Here is a 22,345-nt window from a genome sequence, read left to right as displayed (position 1 = left end):
AGCCTAACCCCGAGGGGGCTGAGATGTACCAACCTGAGGTGGGGAACCTGTCAGCAGGGCCCAGGACACTTTCTAGGAAGGGCAGCACTGTCTCTAGCGGGGGCTTATCCAGCGTGGAGTTAGCAGATCGGAGAGAGAAAAGACAGCTCACATGGGATTTAGCAAAGCTGGAGAAGGAGAAGGAGGAACAGAGGTTGGCTCATGAGACGGAGAAAGAGAGGATGGCTCATGAGATAAGACTGAAAGAGATAGAGCTTCAGATCCTAAGAATTGGGGCACCAACTGTTCCTAATGGTGGCAGCCAAAACCAAGAGGTCACCAGGGAATCCAAACCTTACCTGCCAAAGGACATAGTAGCTAGCTATGGGGCGGGTGACGACATCGCCAAGTGGCTAGCAGCCTATGAGGTCTCGTTGAGGGTCCATGGGGTTCCAGTGAAGTACTGGGGAGGGGGATTGTATAAGTACATGCCTCCAGCTGGTAGGGATGCTTTATTGGCCCTCGAAGAGGATGAGCAGACCCATTACCCCACCATGAAACTGGCGCTCATCAGAAAGTTTGGACTAACACCTGAAAAGTACAGACAGAAGTTCAGGGGTAGTCACAAGCTGGGCACACAGAATTGGGTGGACTTCCTGGACTATGCAAAGAAGGCACTGGAAGGTTGGATTCAGGGCAGTGAAGTAAGGAACTACGAGGAGCTGTTTGACCTAGTACTGAAGGAACACCTACTCGAGAAATGTTTCCCTCAACTGCGGCAACACCTGGTGGATAGCAAGCTGACCAGCCCCCGGAAGCTTGCTGAGGAGGCGGACATTTGGGGTAGTACCCGGGTGTCCACAAGGGGGACTGGAGGGGATACTCAAAAGGCCGGACAGGGCGCCCCCCAGAAGAAAGAAGGAGGGGAAAAGAAAAAGGAGTTCTCCAAAGGCCCCCAAAATAACTTCCAAGGGAAGGGAACAGGATTCACCTCTAAGGCTAACCCACCCAGAAACCCTAATCCTGGCCAGAGTCAGCAGCCAAGGGTTGTCCATTGCTACGAGTGCGGTGGCGTTGGACACTATAAAGGAGATCCGAAGTGTCAGAAACGATCACCCCCTCCCACTGGAGGAAAGCCCCCCGGAGTAGCTAGTGTAGTGCTCGGGGAGGAGATGCCCTTAACTAAGGGAAGGGAGTGGGCGGGTGTCACTTTAGTGTCCCTGGGAGAACGGGAGATGGTTCCTAAGATCCAGGTGCCCGCAAATACCGCAAAGTATGGGCAGTGGATCACCATCAACGGCCAAAGAGGGGAGGCTCTGAGAGACACAGGAGCCAGTATGACTATGGTGCGTAGCCAGCTGGTGTCTCCAGAGCAGGTAATTCCCGATGTACTCCACCCAGCCGCAATGGCTGACGGCAGAACAGGTCACTATCCAGTGGCCGAGGTTCCCTTTGAATGGGGGGGGGTTGCAGGTTCACTTCGAGTTGCCATAAGCCCTGCCGTGCCAGTCGATTGTCTGCTGGGCAATGACATGGAGCACAACGCTTGGAAGGAGGTGGAATACCGGACTCACACCGAGATGCTGGGTACACCTGACTGGGCCTGTGTTAGCACAAGGTCCGTGACTACCCGAAGAGGGAGTTCATTTCGGCTGGAGCCTGGAACAAAGGCCCAGCCGGCTGCCAGTCAAGGGAAGAACCGAGGACAGGAGGAGCCTGCCTCGGCGTCTCCACCCCGTAGGACGGATAGGCCACCGGAGGTGGTGGACCAGGAGTCTGCGGAGGGGGACGTTACCAACCTGGAGGACCTACCCATCCCGGCCGAGTGGCACGTGGAGGGAGGCCCGTCCAGGGAGGAATTCTGCCAGGGCCAGAGGGAGTGCCCTACCCTTGAGGGGCTGAGGCGACAGGCCGAAGCCCAGGCAGCAGGGAACGTTGAAGGGAACTACAGTGTTTACTGGGAGGATGGCCTCCTCTACAGTGAACCCAAGGCACCCCTACATGGATCGTCACGAGCCTTGGTAGTTCCTCAACGTTATCGAGCCTTCCTTTTAGAGTTGGCTCACGAGATCCCCTTGGCAGGACACCTGGGGCAAGACAAGACCTTCGCCCGTCTTGTCCCACACTTTTATTGGCCTCAGATGAAAGTGTCGTCCGATACCTACTGCCGGACATGTGTGTCTTGCCAAGCCAGTGGGAAAACAGGGGTGAAGCTGAAAGCTCCCCTGGAACCACTTCCTGTCGTTAGCACCCCCTTTGAAAGGGTGGGCATCGACATTGTGGGTCCATTAGATCCACCAACTACAGCTGGTCACAGGTTTATCCTGGTTCTGGTGGATCATGCCACACGGTACCCAGAGGCAATACCTCTGAGGACCATAACAGCACCTGTTGTGGCTAGGGCCCTGATGGGAATCTTTACCCGAGTGGGTTTTCCCAAGGAAGTTGTGTCCGACAGGGGGACCAACTTCATGTCAGCATATATGCGGGCAATGTGGAAGGAGTGTGGAGTGACCTACCGGTTCACGACTCCTTACCACCCCCAGACCAATGGTCTGGTGGAGAGGTTTAATAAAACCTTGAAAGGCATGATCAGAAGTCTGCCTGAAAGCCTGCGGAGGAAATGGGACGTCCTCTTACCCTGTTTACTTTTTTCCTACAGGGAAGTGCCACAGAAGGGAGTGGGCTTCAGCCCCTTCGAGCTTCTGTATGGGCACCCTGTACGCGGACCTCTTAACCTGGTGAGAGACGGCTGGGAAAGAACTCCCAGAAAGCTCCCCCAGGATGTGGTGAGCTACATGCTGGCCTTCCGGAGCCAAATGGCTAAGTTGTGGAAGCAAGCTTCTGACAACTTGGAAGCCAGCCAAGCAGTGATGAAGGCGTGGTATGACCACAACGCTCACCCGGTGGAGTTAGAGCCTGGCCAGAAGGTGTGGGTGATCGAACCAGGAGAGCTTAGTGCCCTCCAGGATCGCTGGTCAGGACCCTTTGAGGTGTTGGAGAAGAAGGGTAAGGCTACCTACTTGGTGGACCTGAAGACCCCTCGTCAGCCCCTGCGGGTGCTGCATGCCAACCGCCTCAAACCCCACCACGAGAGGCCCGAAGTCATCTTGATGATGGTGACTGACGGAGGAGAGGACGTGGAAAGCGAGCCTCTCCCTGATCTGTTTGCGTCTCAGGAAAAGGATGGGTCGGTGGAGGGAGTGATTCTCTCCCCATCTCTAACTCCTGAACAGCAGGAGGACTGTCGCCAGGCCCTGGGGCAGTACTCTGCGTTGTTCTCCCTTGTCCCGGGTAGGACTCACCTGTGCGTCCATGACGTGGACACAGGAGACAGCCCACCTGTGAAGTCCAAGATCTACCGGATGTCAGACAAGGTGAAGGCCAGCATTCATAGTGAAGTCACTAAGATGCTGGAGCTAGGAGTGATTGAACCTTCTAGCAGCCCCTGGTCCAGTCCGGTGGTGTTAGTACCGAAAGCTGCACCACCGGGTGCCCAACCAGAACTGAGGTTCTGTGTGGACTACCGGGGACTGAATTCAGTGACAAAGACTGATGCACATCCGATCCCTAGGGCGGATGAATTGATTGACCGGCTGGGAGCTGCCCAATATCTAAGTACCTTTGACCTTACTTCGGGGTACTGGCAGATCTCTTTGACTGATGGAGCAAGGGAAAGGTCAGCCTTCTCCACGCCCAATGGCCACTACCAGTTCTGTGTGATGCCCTTTGGGCTCAAGAACGCACCTGCCACGTTTCAGCGCCTGGTAAACCAGATCCTCACCGGAATGGAGAGTTTCTCTGCTGCTTATCTGGATGACATAGCCGTCTTCAGTAACAGCTGGGAGGATCACTTGCGTCACCTGCAAGCTGTTCTCCAGGCCCTGAGACAAGCTGGATTGACGATCAAGGCCAGCAAGTGCCAGATCGGGCAGGGGTCGGTAGTGTACCTTGGACACTTGGTGGGTAGGGGAACGGTGCAACCCCTCCAGGCGAAGATCGAGGCCATCATGGCCTGGGAACCCCCCAAGACACAGACTGAGGTCCGAGCATTTTTGGGCCTCACGGGATACTATCGCCGCTTCGTGAAGGGGTACGGTACCATCGTAGCCCCTCTCACGGAGCTCACGTCCAAGAAACAACCTCGACGGGTAGTCTGGACGGAGGCTTGTCAGCAAGCCTTTGAGAAATTGAAGAAAGCCATGTGCGAGGCCCCGGTCTTAAGGGCCCCAGACTTTTCCAAGAAGTTCATTGTCCAGACAGATGCATCAGAACATGGCATTGGGGCAGTGTTATCGCAACTCAACGAAGAGGGTCTGGATCAACCCGTGGTCTTCCTATCCAGGAGACTACTTCCCAGGGAACAGAAGTGGAGTGCAATAGAGCGTGAAGCCTTTGCAGTGGTATGGGCTCTGAAGAAGTTGCGGCCATACCTGTTTGGATCGCACTTCCTAGTTCAGACCGACCACAGACCCCTTCGTTGGCTGATGCAAATGAAGGGGGAGAATCCCAAGTTGTTGAGGTGGTCTATTTCCCTACAGGGGATGGACTTTCAGGTGGAACATCGGCCTGGAGTGGACCACGCCAATGCAGACGGTCTCTCAAGGTATTTCCGCCTTAGTGATGAGAACTCCCAAGGGGTTGGGTAGCTCTCCCCACTTTCAGCTGGGGGGGACGCGTGTTAGACCTGTCAGCCCTTTGGGTGGTCCCTCCTCATCATTATTTATTTTGTCCCACTTTTGCCTCAAACCCTGTTTGAATTTTTCCTTTTTGGGAACCACCAGACTTTTTCGTGTTGCTACAGATTCAGGGAACCATTTTAGCTACCCCTGAAACTTCTGTCTGAGGGCCTGAAGCACAAAATGGTGGCCACCTGTGACATCACCAGCATCCACTGGAACCTACCAGCACCTTCCAGAACATTCCAGGAGATTCCAGAACCCTGTGACCGTTGGAGGCGGTTTAGAATGTTGGGAGGATAAGAGAGGCAGTTGGCAGTTGGAGCTGGCAGTTGGCACCTGACTGGTGAAGAGAGAGGAGCACAACAGTGAAGGAGGAAGGAGTGAAGCAGCAGGGGTGGAAACTTGTGCCTGGAGTGGGGTCCATAAACCCACCCTTGATACTTGTCCCTACTGATGGATCCCAGCCTATAGCCCTGTGTGGGGAGAAGACAGAAGAAACTTATCCTAAGGACCTGGACAGCAGGAACAGGCCTTAGAACCAAGAAAACAGCAAGATTCTGACCTGGAAACTGGTTTCCCTGGAATCGGGCGTCGAGTAGCCTGAAGACCTGGAGCCCGAGGTGGAGAAGCGGCGCTGACTGAAGTAGCAGACGTCGTACCCGGAGCCGCCTGAGGTCGTGAGAGGGCGCCGACGGGGGTCGAGAGGAATACCAGAGGTCGAGGAGGGAGTGAACCGAGGTCGAGCGAGCGGCGTCATCGGAGGAGTGAAGTCCGCCCTCCGGAGTCGTCGGAGACCGAGGTAGAGGAGCACCGGAGGTCGGGAGTGAGGATCGCACTCCGGAGTCGCCCGGAGCCTGTGAGGAGGAGCACCGGAGGTCGGGGGTGAGGATCGCACCCCGGAGTCGCCAGAAGTCGACATCGAGGCCAGGCCGGCCGACGTCATCGGAGCCGAGAGCGCCATCGGACCGGAGCCGCCCGAAGTCGACATCGTGAAGAGACTGCCCGACGCCGTCGAATCGGAGGTCGAGATCGAACCGAGGCCACCGACATCGGACCGGAACCGCCTGCCGGCGTCGTCAAAGAACTGACATTGTGCCGAGGCCGCCGAGACCGAACCGGAACCGCCTCACGGCGTCGACACGACTCCAGCGGCGTCGGAACATCAGAAAAAGGGCAGTAAGTGGAGTAGAGGGCGCCTAAGGCCCTGTGGAGACCTGAGAGACTGCTCTAAGGGGCTAGGGAGGTGCTGAAACCAACCTGACTGTGCAAGGGGTGAACTGGGACTAACCTAGAGAGGTTGTGTGGAGAGAGAAAGCCAGGGCACTGGTATTCCCCCCTTTGATCTCCCTCAGTTTAGGCCTCAGCCTTGTCCCAGCCAGGGAGTAGCCCCCCTCAAGCCTTCCACAACCCTACAAGCTGTGCCTGGGCCATATCAGCCCTTAAGAATTGAAGTGTCATCTGATTATATGAGGGTTGCGGTATACTTTTAATTATTTATTGGGGATACTGTATTTATTGAGTTTTTACCTATTTATTGCTGCACTATATTTATAGGTCCACAGGACTTGTTGGTGTACAATATTTATTGGTACAGTATTTATTGCCTCAAAGTATTTAATTGTCTGTATATATTGCACTTGTATTTATGCCCTGTTATTTATGATCACCCCTATTTATTTCATCAAACAGCCAATATTTATTTGACCTGCACTAATTGAAACTTGTATATTGTGATTGACCTATTTATTTTTCCAATCAGCAACTAAGAGAAAAAGATAAAGAAAGAATATTTTCATAATTTTTACGGTGTAGAGTCGTTTTTGGAACGGATGCACGCATGGTTATTGTATGGGTATATTGTATGCTTAGCACTGCGCCTGTTTCCTGACCACTCGAGCCAAGCTACCCCATTGTGTTGGGAAGGTCCGCCACCACCCTGCGGAGTGGGAGTGGGGCTGTTTCCAACACCTTCCTACCGGCCTGCCTCCTTCATCACTACATGCCTGTGTGTCTCTGCTTGCTTCAGACGAGTGCAGTGCAGGATGTGAAACCAGGCGACTTTGGAACCAAACTCAGTTTACCCACATACTATGAAGTTACAGTCTAAGACACTGAAGAAATTACTCTATACTGCTGTGCCACAGCTCCCATCTGTGAACAATGGGAATGACTAGGAACACACTTAGCCCCAGCATTAGGAGCTAGAAGAAAATCTAAGAAATGTAGATCTTATTCGTCTGGACTAAACTGAATAATAAACTACCTCCTCACTCATCTTCCTCATCCCAGTTCCAGCAGCCTGTGGTTTGCCTGGTTACATAAAAAGGAATTATTTAGCATTGCCTAAACTAAAAACTTCATCAGCAACTGGCTAGCTATGGGAAGACCCGTCAGATCCACTTCTCTTTCAGCCACTTCCTGGGAAAAATTAGGAGATGCTGGGGAGTTGGAAGGGCATGGGTATTTGCTAGTTACCCTTTAGCCCCCACGTAAAACTAGAGCTAAGAAAAGATAATGTTGACTGTGGCATGCCTGAAAGCTGCTACCTGGGAATGGCAGTTGATGGGGCTTAAAAAATCCCCCAGCCTTAGATGGAAATGAGGCACTTCAACTCTCTGGAAGACCATAAGTAGAATAGTCTGCTTGAGGCCCCCAACTAAGACACACGCCGCCATATTGCCTCCATTCCGACCCCTGGAAACACGCGAAAGTCAGACCACTACTCAAAAAACCCTCCACAGACTCCAGCAAACTCAAAAACTACCAATCTCCCTACTCCCAGTCCCAGTGAAGGCACTGGAAAAGATCATCAACAATCAACTCATGATACACCTGGATAAGAACCAGCTATTCGACGCCTCCCAATCCAGCTTCCACACCAATCACAGTGCGAAACCGCCCTGATCGCAGCCACCAACAACATTTGAACCCTTCTCAACCGAGGAGAAACAGCAGCTTTGATCCTCTTCGACCCTTCGGCAGCTTTCCACACTGTATCCCACCACACACTGATCAAAAGACTCTACCACATCGGCATCCAAGGGAAGGCGCTCAGATGGATCACCTCTTACTCACCGGATGAACCCAGAGGATCCACCTTCCACTTTTCACCTCTGAACCCAAGAAGATCACCCGCGATGTCCTCCAGGGCTCATCCCTCAATCCCAGGTTCTTCAACGCATATATGACCTCACTGGCCACCATCATCAGATCCCATGATCTCAACATAATTTCCTGCGCAGAGAGAACCCAACTCATCCTCTCCTTCACAGACGAACCCATCACCACCAGAACCAACCTCTACAGATGCATGACAAACATCGCCGACTGGATGAAGAACAACTTCCTGCAGCTGAACACAGACAAGACGGAAGTACTGATCTTTGGCAACAGCAGCAACACATGGAACGACTCCTGGGGCCATCAGACCTAGGGTCCTGCATCCACTCCCTCCGACCACGGCAGAAACCTCGGAATCATCATTGACAACAAGCTCATCATGAAATCACAGATCAACAACGTCTCCTCCGCCTGCTTCCTCACTCTGCACATGCTTCGTAAGATCTTCAAGTGGCTACCCCTGCAAATGAAACATACCATGACACAGTCCCTCCTCACCAGCAAACTGGACTATGACAACAGCCTCTACATAGGAATCACCACACACCTCCTACAGAGACTTCAGACCATACTGAACGCTGCCGTCAGACTCATCCTTGGCCTTCCCCAATTAACACACATCACACCCCCCCCTCAAGCCACTCCACTGGCTTCCCGCACAGAAGGGATGCCAATTCAAGCCGCTGACCCACACACACAAGGCTCTACACAACCAAGGACCTGCATACCTCAACCACTGCCTAAACTTCCACCAACCATCGAGACAACTACGATCCACCTCCCTTTCACTTGCCCATACTCTCTGCATCTACTGAAGCAGAATTGGAGGACACTCCTTTTCCCACATCGCAGCAAAGACCTGGAACAGCCACCCATGCACCACCGGACCGTCACCTCACTTCCAGAATTCCGAATGGCCCACAAGACCTGGATGTTCAAATAAAACTCCAGGACCTGCACGTGACTAAATAACCTATTGGGTGATTAGCCGTGCTTTATAAATCCTGATTGATTGATTGATTAATTCCATCGCCTGACAACACACTCTTTTTATTTTTTTATTTTTTTTTAATAATTCTGTTTATTAAACATGAAAAAGTGGTCATGCGATACAAATATTCATTTTGTGCATTTACAGGGAACAGTGTCTTTACAGGCGTCGGTGTCTTGCTTTCGTTATCAAAGTTACATCTACAGTATATGCAGTTGGTTTCAAACCGTGAAGTGTTCATCAAGGCAGGGGATAATAGGGGGTTCACACACTCCTCCCCGATATACATTCCATTTAGTCCAGATTGCTATCCATTTCCTGGGACACCCCCGGGCAACGTACACTGTTTTCTCTCTCGCCATACACCAATCCATGTCCTCCCTCCATCTCCTCACTGTCGGTGGTGTCGCAGCCCCCCATAACTGTGCTATGTTGCGTTTGGCAATCATCTGCCCGAGTGTAACCCAGAGCCTCCCCTTCACATTTAAGTCTGTGGGCTCCCAGATGTTCAAAAGGCATCTCTTAGCTTTGGGCAGTAGAGTCACCCCCAGACCGTACTCATACATTTTAGGATTTTCTGCCAGAAATCTTGAATTAGTGGACACTCCCAAAGAACGTGTAGGAAGGCACCCTCCATCCCACATTTTCTCTTGCACAGCCCATCCTCGCTTCTACCCATGAGCATTAGTTGCCGCCCGAGAGATAAACCCTGTGCAAAATCTTCAGTTGTACCAATTTCAGTTTTGCCGAAATGGCAACTTCTTTTGGCGAGGAAAGTGCCTCCTGCCACTCTTCATCATCGATTTCCAGACCGTCCCTCCCCCATTTCTCTCTAAGTGCCGTAAGAGGGTCCGGAGTGTGATGGATGAGTTTTTTATATGTTAGGGATATGCATTTTTCTGGTACACTGTCAAAGGTAAGGTATATAAAATAGGTTGTGGGTAATACCTATTTAATAAAATAATAGTTAACGTAATTTTTTTTTTTTTAAGTGGGTCGGAGTTACCCCCCCCCCCCGGTGAATGCTGATGTCAGTTGATGTAGTGGAGAGAATGTACAGGCAAATGATACAGGGGCAGGAGAAGTATTAACATGCAACCCTCAGAAGGCATGGGGCAAACAGCATTCTTGTTTAGCAAACTGTATTTGATAACGTAGCATGCAAAACTGTAGAGGTAAAAAGCTAAAAAATTTATGGTAAACACAAATCGCTATGGAAAATACAAAAATATACGGGTAAAGAGGTTGAATGTTTACCACTAGATTTATGAAATGTACAAATGTATGCACCTACCTTAAACCTTGCCCAAACAACTTATCTTACATTGCTGAGGAAGGAAAGTTAACTAGGCTCATGGAACCTTCTGCAATGCTGTCCCTCTCTACCTACGATCGAAGTTAATACAGTATAGGCCTGTTATGGTTCGTTGATCTGTCTCCCATCATTAACTTTAGGTTCCTCACTAGCAATAGCAACAAATGGTAGGTTGTGCCTTCTCATATCTAGCTGTGAAAGGACCAGACTCACTTAACGAGGAGGCATACTGGTGCTGATGCAAAAAGAAAAATTGAAGATTGCTGTAGTCTTCAGGTACTGCGGCCTCGTTCACAAGCAAAATTGACAGATAGCAGCAAAGGAAAACTAAAGTCAAAGTCATCATCAAAATATCTTTATTCGGATATAAAAAAATCCAAGAAAAGAGCAAAAATGGATACACATAATTCAACATAATATTACATACAATGTCACATGTTAAAATTCATCAAGACTGTGAAAATAATGCAGAAATAAGGCGGATCTAAATGTCTTATTCATAATCTTGCAGGCTAGTTTTTGCAAAGCGACTGGCTAGCTCTACAGTCATCAAATATTCATTAATAAAGTGCAGGGTGCAAGAGCTATATAGTACCAAAAAAGAAAGACAATAACCAAGTTAAAATGTGCGATCATAGAGGCTTAAAACACATGTATAAAAATGCTAGCATTAAAAATACCCTATAACTTCCCTGGTACGATAAATCATCCAATACGTCATTTACATACTTTTTTGGCATTATTACTGTTTTCTGCATAGTGCGGAACTAATAACATGAGGCGATACGCCCTCTCCTTTATACTGACAACGAGGTAACTTATGTCTCGCATCTCGATTTCCTCGATTTTGCAGCAAGTCTTAAAAAGTTCACAGTACAAAACAGTGTAAAAGGTTCCACAGAGAGTTTTAAATATAACAGAGCTACCCTGACGTGGGTGAATTTATTCGCTTTTAGGATGCGTTTTAAAAAGATATTCCGCGGGAAATCATATAGGGGACAAAAGAATACAAAGTGAAGAGTGTCCTGTGGAGACACCAGATCGCAGCCACAGGGACCCTTTGAACCGATATCTTTTGTAAATCCCGCGGGGACAGCTAAAATGTGGTGTAAAAGATCCAGTCTAAATCTGGTCATTAAAAATCTGTCATTTTTGTTAAAGATTTGCGCCAAATAAGGTTCTATACCAGCAACGGATTTCGTAAGTATATATGCACGCACTGAGCCTTTCATTAATTCACTATCTTCTCTATGGCAAGCTACCCGCCTCAAGTATTCTGCTTTTATGAGTGTTTTTGATTGGAGCGTCATAGAGGAGGGATCATCAAAACAACTTACATAGCCCAGCCACTTCAGCTTATCTTTCACGAATTTTAGCCATGGAATCTTGTGGCTTTTTCCCCTTCTAATACAATCTGTAATTATATCTCTGCTGAAGCTAGCGTCAGGATTGGTCCAAATTTTAATCCAACACATTACTGGTTTTAGGCTTATTCTATCAGAGATGTAAGGGAGCCCTAACTCTTCATGTATGATATAGGCCGGGATGCTTTGTGGTACTTGCAAAATCCTTCTCAGAAACTTATTTTCCTCCTGTTGAATCGTAGAGGTGTTTCTAGTACCCCAGACCTCACTCCCATACATAATCTTAGAACAACAGATTGAATTATATAAATTCAATAATTCGTTCGGGGACCAGTGGCCTAACCTCGTGACGCGTGACATAATGGAACCCATTATGTTTGTGTGCTGTTTACACTTTTCTGTGACTAGTGGCGTGAATTTTAGGTGTTTGTCAAAAATGATTCCCAAATAGTTAAAAACCTCAACCTTCTCGAGCTTATGGCCCCCGATTTTGAAACTGAAGTTCCTCTTTGGTCTTTTACCAGCTTCCATGATATAGGATTTTGTTAGGTTGGCAGATAAGTCTAGTTGTGCCATAAACCGACAGAAGCCGTCAATGAGGGCCTGCAGACCCCTCCCTGTTCGTGCGAGGAGTACTGCGTCGTCCGCGTATAGCAGAACAGGTATACTTCTATTGGCTACTCTAGGGCAGTCCACCTCCAGTTCTACTAGGGCTTTATCCAGGCCATTTATGTATAACGTAAATAAAAAGGGCGCTAGAATACAACTCTGTCTCACCCCCCCAGTGCAAGTAAAATGATCAGTTAAACTCCCTTCGTTGCTGTATCTGATCCGGGCAGTTGTGTCCCTATGTAGTGTTTTTAAAATAAAAATCAGACTAGGGTCCACCCCAAGCAGCTTTAAAATCTCCCATAATTTTTCCCGGTTGACCCTGTCAAAAGCTGCCGTTAGGTCCATGAAAGCAAGATAAACTGTCCCATCATCGGCTAGAGTATACTTAGCCACCAGGTTATAAAGGTTGAGACATTGGTCTGAGGTAGAGCGACCCATTATAAAACCGTACTGGGTATCTGTGATAATATTGTTTTCTTCAGCCCAGTCCATCAAACGGTTTAGAATTACCTTCCCTAAAACTTTTGCTGAAACATCGATTAATGAAATCGGGCGGTAACATTGAGGATCGCTTTTATTGCCCTTTTTAAAAAGGGGAACAATTGTGGCAGTCGACCAAGACCTGGGCATACCCCTTTCCACTGCTGTGTTAAAAACTCTAGTGAGTATAGGGGCCCAAAGGTCAACCTGGGATAAGAATAAGTCGGGAGGAATCCCGTCTGGGCCCGGGGCCTTATTCTTTGTCAGGGCTTGAATTCCAATTTTAATTTCGTCCACTGAGAACTGAACCCATGAACTTGGCAACGCGCCTGCATCAGAGATATAGTGAGTCAGGGTGCTGCCCTGATTATACAATTTTTTGAAGTGGGAGACCCACGCTTCCGGCAAGATATTGCAGGAGACCTTCGCACTGTTTGGGGGCTGAAAACTAGGATCGTTAATCACCCTCCAAAACCGTGACATATCTCTCATTTCGGCTGCCTCCCTTAAATTCGCCCAAGCTTCATAGTGGATGGATTTTTTCCTCTTTTTTATGGCCAATTTATAGTTGGTCCTACATTCCACTATCATACTCCTGTCCTTCGGGACCTTTTTAAGTGCCCGTTTAAGTTCTTTTTGGGCTCTGGAGCATGCTTTGTCAAACCATTTCGGCGTAAGATTGGGCAGTGCATGTGATTTAATCCTCAATAGTCTGTCAATATCCCTTGCCATGCTTTCAAATGCGTTTATCAAATCTTGGCCTCTGATATCTTGGTTTAGGCACAGCCATATCCCACTTTCTGGGTTTGCGAGAAGTTTTTTATAGAATGCTTCCCCATCAGTGTTAGACCAACGCAGTCGCCTACCCTGATCAGTTGCTTCCAAATTTCCCCTTAACATCCGAGGCATTAACTGCACGGGATCATCAGCGTCCCTCAATGATAACACCAGTGGGTTATGGTCGCTGAAGATACTGATTTCTATATTAAAATCTATGATCCTACTTTTAAACTCATAAGAAATAAAGATAAAATCTATAATAGTTTCTTTACCCCTGCCTTTAAACGTGGGATTTATGATATTTGGGAGCCTGGGCTTAATCAAGTCCATTGTAGGGACGAGATTATATATCCCCAAAATCATACTTAGTTCACTGCCTTCCTGCGTATGTTCAAGGTGCCAGTCATCGGTGGAAGGACAAGAATTCCAAGATCCCTCGAACCATTTCAGATATGGGCATGGGTGACAATTAAAATCTCCCACCAAGATTACGTTTGGGGGATAGTTTCCCCTAGAATGCAAATCAGCCAGTCTATTCTTCAGGTCTGCCAACCTCTGCATTGATTGACCCGCATTGTAAAAATTTATCAAAACAAAATTAGTCCCCTTGTTACTATAACTAAGACCCTGAGTATATTCTGAGTTCCAGCCCAAATCTTCCCATGTCCCTTGTAGCGTCAGTGATACATACGTTATTAGTCCTCCTTTCGCTCTTCCCATCACGGATTTTTGAGCGGGCACAAAAAACATTTTGTACCCATCTAGATGGGGGACATTACTATCCATTTCCCATGATTCTTGTAAACAGATAATGTGGAACTTTTTGCTGTACTCCAACCATTCCTTGGTTCTTAGTTTGGGAGAGATTCCGGCAATGTTCCACGATACTACCCTGAGTTCCCCGTTCTCCGGGTTAGTCCCGTTCCATACATGGGAATATTGAGTTTGGGAACCCCCTTCTCCTGAGCTAATCTGATCTGCTTCGGGACTAATCACTAATTGAGTTATTACACCCTCATTTTGGGGGATTTCGGGAAGATGGCTGTTTCCTATGGACCCAACATTTTCCACAGGCATAATGTTGTCTGGAGGTGGTAAATTTACCGGTATTTCTACTTGAGTCTGTCAATCTAGTTCATCCATCACTGCCGCATCAGACAGTGGATTGAACCTATTGGAGACTAACCCCAGTCTAAATGGTCTTGATAGCGGGACTTCCACTCTATTACGTGGCCCCTGACGCGGTACTTTTGCCTGATCCCTATAGAAAAAATTTAGAGGGAGCATTTTGATAGACGACCCACTATCAAAAGCCACATAACTATAACCCAACAGTTCTTTTACCAGCTCTCGGTGTCTGAAATTGACAATGACGCAATCTCCGGCAAACTTCTTTTTTGAGGTACCAATCCAGGCTACCCTCCTTGCCATGAGAATATGCGTTCTCCACTGCATAGAATCCTTCGCATTATTATCCAACCAGTGGCTGACCTTGTTTATCAAGGAAACTGTAGATTCTTCTCTTTCCCCGTTATGGGCCGGTACCCCTGCTAAAACGATTGTGTAGGGGCAACATGCCGGGGCAAATCTAACGTCTGGAGACCCGGCGAGCTCAGTACCTGGGCGTTATGGGAACCGGTGGCTGCTAACTGAGCTTTTATACTAAACTCTTGTTGGGTGCTTACAGGGGCCTGGACCGGGTGTGTGACACTATCATCGCTCCCAATACGATCTACCCTCTGCTTTGACCCTGCTCGTTCCGGGTCGGATACAGACTCTTGCCCATCCGGTAACGAAATTAACTGGGGGACTGGGAGAACACGTTTATCCATCTCCAACCACCTATTGACTTTTTCCTCGATTTTCTTTATATCTGCTACCAGGGGGGCCAAGTGTTTAAGAAAAAGGGCTTCCAACTTGGAGTCGAGTGTCTTCATTATCTCCTGTGACCAGTCCATTCTATTTACAGGGGAGCTAATATGACCTTGTGAGCAAGCTGGCCTATTGCTTTCATCCTCAACTATTATAGGGTCTATTTTGGAACCACCTTTTTTTATATTTGGATCATTTTTGTTTTTACTTGTCCCCTTGTTCTGTGGCCTGATTGAGGACTTCAAACTCACGATAGTGGCACTTTCTGGTGGGGGGTCTGGCGTTATTAAGGCTTTTTTTGAACGGGTAACTACTACCCTTTCTTTCTCCACTAGGGCGTTAAGATCCCTCTCACCCCCGGGAGTAATCTCATTTTGTTCTTGGACATCCGCCTGTGCTCCCTCGGGTCCGCTAACCTCCGGTTCTACCACGGGACCCACCACTGACGGTAGCTCGTCACCACCGTCACTTTGGCTATTTATATGAACTTGTGTTAATGTGACACCCTGAGTTTTACTAGACAGAGAGGGACCCTGACCTGCCGCTGTACTCGTCCCCGGTGTGACACATTCCGCTATTGTCCCCAGTGAGGAGCGTTTCTGTGCCAGTAAGGAATCAAGGGACAATCTACGCTCCGTCAGTTGTATCTCGTGTGTCAGCAGTGATTCCGCCCGTGTGATGAATGCATCTAATGTACCCCTAACTCCTGTCCCAGGTTTGATTGGTGTTTTTTTGGTTTTCCCCATATTCTCAAACTGACAAATTTCAGGCTGACCCGGGAGCGAAAGACCACAAAATGCTAACTTGCCCACTGCAGTGAGAAATTGACCTACGCTGTGACTCACAGGCGGTGGCTACAGCAATACGTTACAAAGCAGGACGAATGTTATGCCCCCAGCTGTGGTGCCTCATGCAACTAACAATATGGAATCTACGCACCACTCACAGACTTAACTTAGTGTTCGTAGAAGTCTTTCAGTGGAGGTGGAACGATGCCCGGCTTGAACAGACGAACCAATAGGGATGGCCCAGCCCGGCCTCCTCTGGCCTCGGACGGCCGCAGACGGCCCCGCCCTTGTCCCGGGCTTCTCCCGGCGCCGCCCGCGCGCGTCCCGCGAGGCGGGAGACCAGGTTCGAATTTAAGCGCCACTGAGCGCGAGCTGGCGGTGTACGGCGTCCGGCCGCAAAGGCTCCTGGGTAGTGTAGTCTCCCCACACAGCGGCCGCGCCCTCAGGTGTCACGGGGCTGCAGGCGGCGGGGGAGACCGGCGGTGAGCCCAGGGATTCTAAGGCGCCTCGGCCAGGGACCACAGGATCAACAAAACAGGTAATTTCCCCGTGCTCCTCACAGGGTTGTTATCGAGACTCCCCAAAGTCAAAGTCAGAGGAACTTATTGAACACACATATCACCAGAAAGGTCTTGGTAAACTAACAGATACTCTTCTCTCCATAGGGCACACCCATGATTAAGTTCTATCATGAGGATGTAATGATCCTGTGACCGAAAGAGAGCCCTACATTTTAGCATCAGGTAGGGACCCCTTGTCAAGTGTTTAGTCAGTTTTTGTGGTTACTAATAAATGCATACTTCATATTCTGCCCGAATTGCAGAGTACATTTATTTTTCCTCTACGGTCTTGGTGCTGTGACACAGAGGGTTTAGTTATGGTGACTGCTGTTGCTGGAGGTTCAGCGTTCTATGAATCAGGCACACTGGAAAAGGTAAAATAATTTTCTCTGGTGGGGACCACCATGTGCTATCATCCCAGTCCTGGACCCTTGCAAGTGGGCCTGAGGGTGCTCTGTCAGCCCATCTATGGATCCAGCAGAACCAACTCATCTCCTCTGCTACCCCTGAACCCCTCAACCCCTCGCAGAACCGACGCATCGCCTCTGCTATGAGGATTCTCCCAGCACAAGGACTCTGCACCAAACTTGTAACCTGTATCCGAGCGGCCACTGTGCGACACAGATCCTTGCATCAAATCCTTGACGCCAGACTTCATTTTGCAAGCCTTCGTCAACAGGATATTCAATGACAATACAGGATCTCGCATCGTAGATTCACAGTCCCTCGGAACTGATGCATCATTTCAGCTGCGCGATTCATCCTCAATGCGTAACCTCGCAACGCTCCACAACCATGATTTACGGTACGCTTGTTGAGTGCACCTAAGTGGGTCCTTGTAGCGGGCCCGAGTTCCATCGTAGTCACCTGTACCTGTAACTTTGTCCCAGTCTGGCGCAACCAGATATCCAAAGTTGGCGCCTTGTGCTGTTGGTTCCATTTTAACTGAATTCTTTAAACTTGCATATCTTCAGTTCTACCGATTGGAGTTTTGTATTTTTGCTCCTGTTTTATATATTAAAATGCTTTACGTTTTTCTACATTGGTGTGCTATTTTCCTTGTGTTATGTTTTCAGTTTAATGCTGTTTGAAGTGCTACATAAATACTTTACACATTGACTCTACATTAATCCTGACTGCTTTGTGCCAAGCTACAAGAGGGTTGAGCACAGGCTAATTTGGAGGTTCTACTCAATGATGCTTGTGCCTCACCTGACAGGGATTGTAGTTGCTGCTTGAGTAGGGTTTCACCCCTCTCAAACAGTAACTCAATTTCTTACAAAAAGCATGTACTTCTCTTGATGCTGTTAACAGTGAGTAGAGCCCCAGGGGGCTGGTAACCCCCCAGTTTCTGGAGGTAGCTCAGTGGTCCCCAAGGATGGCTGGTAATCGTCCAATTTCTAGAGGAAGCACAGTGACCCAGATTTGAACAATCAGTCAATGATGCTAAGTGCACGTTCAGATTTACCACATCTCTAAGTAATCCTTACAGTATATCCAGGTCTACACATCACTCTATAGCTCTTGGTACATGTTTTGATTTGCACCATTACTCAGTAATAAATCTTCTATTGGCCCCAAAACTCAGTAATCTTAAGTGCATGTAGATCCAGAGATCATCAGTATATTAGAGATGCCCAGCAAGTCCACCCACAGGACCCTCCTCTTCCACCACTTACCCTTGAACAAGGAACACCTGCATTAATTGTAATCACACTGCAGTATCTGTGGCGTCATCAACAGAGGTCTGAGATATCAGAGGTTAGCATATTTATACATACAATAGTTTCTTGTGGACTACAGGTGGAATAAATAGCCTTAAAGGACCTCACAAGTGGTACTGATTGTGGAAACATACCTTTCCCAGTTCCATAGTTCTCTGCTATGATCGGCTTCAGGTTGTAGGGTGCTAGGCCTGCCTCATAAATGTCACCGCCATCCACGCAAATGGCATCAGCCTCACCTTGCTGGAAGAGAAAATACTTTTGAATCATGAAACATGCAGAACATTCTAGAAGTAAATCCATACGTTTATGACAGGAGAAAAATTCAAATTCTTTTTACTTGCCCCAAACAAATATAACAATGATGTAGTTGTTAAAGTTCAGGACTGATGTGGAAAATAAGGAACCAACAAAAGCCTATTTACCCAACGAGTGAAGTACCTGCCCCAAGAACTTTGGTAGATTGTAGTCTATGTGTGCAATGTGGGAAGATCATTTGTGTCCCAATGAAATAGAACATTAAGAAATGGAATTTTGCCCAAATCTAGATCAAATAAAATACATTACAAAACATCCCTCTCAAGCTGTGAATGTGATATCAAGATGGGGTGTTGTTTCGTGTAATAGATCTGCAAGATAAGGTGGAATGCGTTTGCTGCTCTTATGAGAACAAAGGGGCCATATGTACAATTTTTCTGGTCACAAACAAGAAGTCACCTTTTCAGACCAGTCTTTCTGCAACCAGAATATTGTTTTGCAAACTGACCTATGAATCAATAGATCGGTTCACAAAATAAAGAATCAGAGTGAGTTGCTGTCCAACCAACCTATTTAATACTACTTAGGAAGTCACAAATTGAAACTGACTCTGATTAACACAATCACAGGGCTGGTGGCCCGCGAGGGTCAGCAGACTACCATGCCTGTGATTGCTTTTAAATAAATAAAAAAAATTAAACAGCCAAATGTTCTTAAAGGAAACAAACAGCTTATAAAAAATATTTTATTTTTAAAAGGTCTAAGTGTGAGTTGGCAGTGATCTCCTAGACTACTGCTTACTCTCCCTGAAACTTTAACCCCGATTCCCAAAGGGGGAGAAATAAAAAGGGGACCCCTTTCCAAATGAGTTACCACTACAACTTGGAAGTTGGTAACTCTTCAATGGTTTGCAGTTGCAAACCATTGAAATATCTGGTACCAATTTGGCACCAGGTAGGGACGTCCAAAACACACTCTTTCGAAATACTGAATCATGTTGCAAAGCCCATTTTAGAAGTTAGTAAAACTTCAGTGACTCCTAAAAACGCTTTTGTAAATGGCCCAAAAACATTTTTGGGGCACAGACTCTAAATTGGAGTGATAGCGACCACAAAAACAGTTTAAGACATATATCCTAAAATGCTGTAGACTGTCAACTGGAGGGGACTGTGGTATATCAATATATCTGTTCTAACTCCCTTGTTTTCTTTTGGAAAGAATATTTCTTTGTCATCTAAGAAAAAATATTGTGTGTGGACCTGTTCATTTCCCTATTCTCAATCATTTGATGTTGAATCACTATACATCAGCATACCTCTGATGGAGTGCGATTGCGCTCTTCCATTTGTAGGGGTGCATTATAATCAGTAGTTCGCAAATGTATCTTTATTAGTTAGAATAAGGTTTTTTTTTTAGGAGCTAGGCTTGGGAGGAGAGGATACATTTGAACGAGCGGGGCTGATAATGTGGGATGGTGCTCTTTCTCACTGGAGAAGGCCTGGGAATCAAGGTCATTTAGCCAGATTCTGTGAGCAACGCAACCTCATAGAAAGTTACCTACGAGGAGGTGTCCTGCTGGATGGGACAATCGCGTGAATCTAGAATGTGAAACCCGGATCCTTCAGTTGGTAGCAGTGCAGGATGGTTTCTTCTTGAACTGAGGGGAGAATCTATAAAAGTCTAGACCCATAGTGCCCCAAAGAAAGAGAGCCCCAATGATCGTGAGCGGAGAACAGCAGACTTTGGCGGAGACCGACAGAGATTGACAGTGCAGTGAGAACAGCAGTGAACAATCAAATGAATATGAATAAGGATGTTGTGTGTTAGATTGCAGTGATGATTTGATTGCGTGATGTCTTGCGGAGTAGAGATGAGAGTCAAGTGAATGTGGTTTCGGGCTGGACGCGCGCAGTCCATGAGTTTTGTTTTTGTTTTGAGGATTCCGGGTTGTATTCCTTGTTGTGATCGTTTGACCATTGGTTTGTTGGGAAGTCATGAAGCGCTATCGATGACCCGCCTGAGACAGGGAACTTTGAGTGAGTGAATTTGTTAGAATTAGGTGGAAAGCCTCGTGCACAGAGGTGGACTACAGCGATTTGAGTGGCCAGCGCAGGTCGAGGGTCATGGTGCATGAATGTTCTTGAGTGATTGAATCCTATCAATCTTTTAGAAAGGCAGACAATTACTTGTTTATGTAACTGTCTGGTCATTTGGAAGTCAGACAGTTACTTGTTTCTATAACTGTGAGTGTCATGCGGAAAGAGAGATTGTGAAGGTGGGTGAATCGCTGTGAGGGGGAAGAGTGATGTCAGAGGGTGCCATGTTGCGATAGGTCGGTTGATGTAATGCTGCACTGGAATTGGTTGGTTGTCATCAGGAAGTGAAAAAGAGGAATCTTGTTGGTAAAAGAATTTGGTTTAATCATGCAATGCTTTAAAGTATTACAAGATCTTTGTAGGAGGGAGAGAGGAGTGGTAACTCGAGTGGGTGAGGAAGTACCATCTGAGGATACCCCAGCTCATTACATGGCAATAGATGTAGGGCTCCATTCAATAGTTTGGCTTCAAAATTGACATAGATTACAGAGAAGGAGGGAGATTTGGCTTTTCCACATTATGGTTCATTTCGATTGAAGGTGCTATATCAGTTGAGGGGAGTGATGTCTTCATTGCGACCCCCGCCTAGTAGTCTAACACATTTTGAGGCATTAGATGCTTGGATGCGAGCAGCACAGGCAAAGGCCTGGAAAAGATGCCAGGGAAGGATGAAAAAGGTGATGAATGCATGATGGGACACGCAGTTGAAGAGGTGGAGAGTAGACACCATTGAGGGAGAGAGGTTATACCCACTTCACCAAGGGAGACACTCAGCACAGGAATGGAGATGATGACAGTGACACCGATGACAGTTTGCTAGATAGATTATTAGCAGAGCGTCCTCCACCATACAATCCAAGTTCAGGAGAGGGAAGACGGGAATTGGCAAATGCAGCGAGCATGGAGAGAATGGGAGTACCGCAGACAGACCCTAATGCGAGAGTAATGGGAAAGATTTCAACAGGTATGGAAGGAGTAGGGATACCGGCATCAGGAAGTACAGAGACGAGCGGAGTTAACGTTGCTATGCGGTTACCAGCCCCGGGGGAGAGTGTGTGTGTGTGTGTATATATATATATATATATATATATATATATATATATATATATATATATATATTCCAATCGAATTGCGCTCTGCAAATGAAGATACCCACACAACGATAGTTTTCTCCTTTTATTGCAGGGCAGCAGCAACGGACATGGTATCTCCTTCGAGCAGTGTCCACCAGTTGCCTACGCGTTTCAGAAAGAGTTTTCCTTAATCATGGCTTGGCGTTTTGTGAAGGGTTTGGAAAGCAGCTTTGGTATTCACAGGTGTTTTGAGGTGATTGTTGGTACCGCCCCATTGGGCGTGTCGGCTGCAAGGCATGTTGGTTAATGAAGTTCCAGATAGTATTCATTCCATAGTGGGTGCCACTTTCAATTCCCCTCATGTTGTATTCCCCATCGGGTTGCTCTCTGGGTGAGCCCAGGCCTGCTGCTTACTTTGCGCTGGTCCTGCAAGGCACGTTGTTCCTTCGGTTGTGTCTCGGCTGAAACACATGGACCCGCCTCGCAGCGGTGGGGTAATCTTCGTGACCCGAGCCGGCCACTGAATATTCCAATCGAATTGCGCTCTGCAAATGAAGATACCCACACAACGATAGTTTTCTCCTTTTATTGCAGGGCAGCAGCAACGGACATGGTATCTCCTTAGAGCAGTGTCCACCAGTTGCCTACGCG

At 47.7% G+C, this 22,345-nt stretch overlaps 1 protein-coding gene across 1 annotated transcript in view; it reads right to left on the bottom strand.

The window, feature by feature from the left end:
* LOC146785271 (serotransferrin-A-like) overlaps positions 1-22,345 on the bottom strand; it is a 198,647-nt gene that overhangs the window by 115,476 nt on the left and 60,826 nt on the right. The window contains exon 3 of the mRNA XM_085634229.1: positions 18,402-18,510. Within this exon, the coding sequence (XP_085490355.1) occupies positions 18,402-18,510 (109 nt within the window). The remainder of the gene's footprint in view (positions 1-18,401; positions 18,511-22,345) is intronic.

The sequence above is a fragment of the Triturus cristatus genome, chromosome 11 (genome assembly GCF_964204655.1).
Source record: "Triturus cristatus chromosome 11, aTriCri1.1, whole genome shotgun sequence".
In the NCBI taxonomy this organism is placed as follows: Eukaryota; Metazoa; Chordata; class Amphibia; order Caudata; family Salamandridae; genus Triturus; species Triturus cristatus.
Note: the sequence above shows the minus strand (reverse complement) of the source record. Positions and strands in the feature narration are given on the sequence as shown.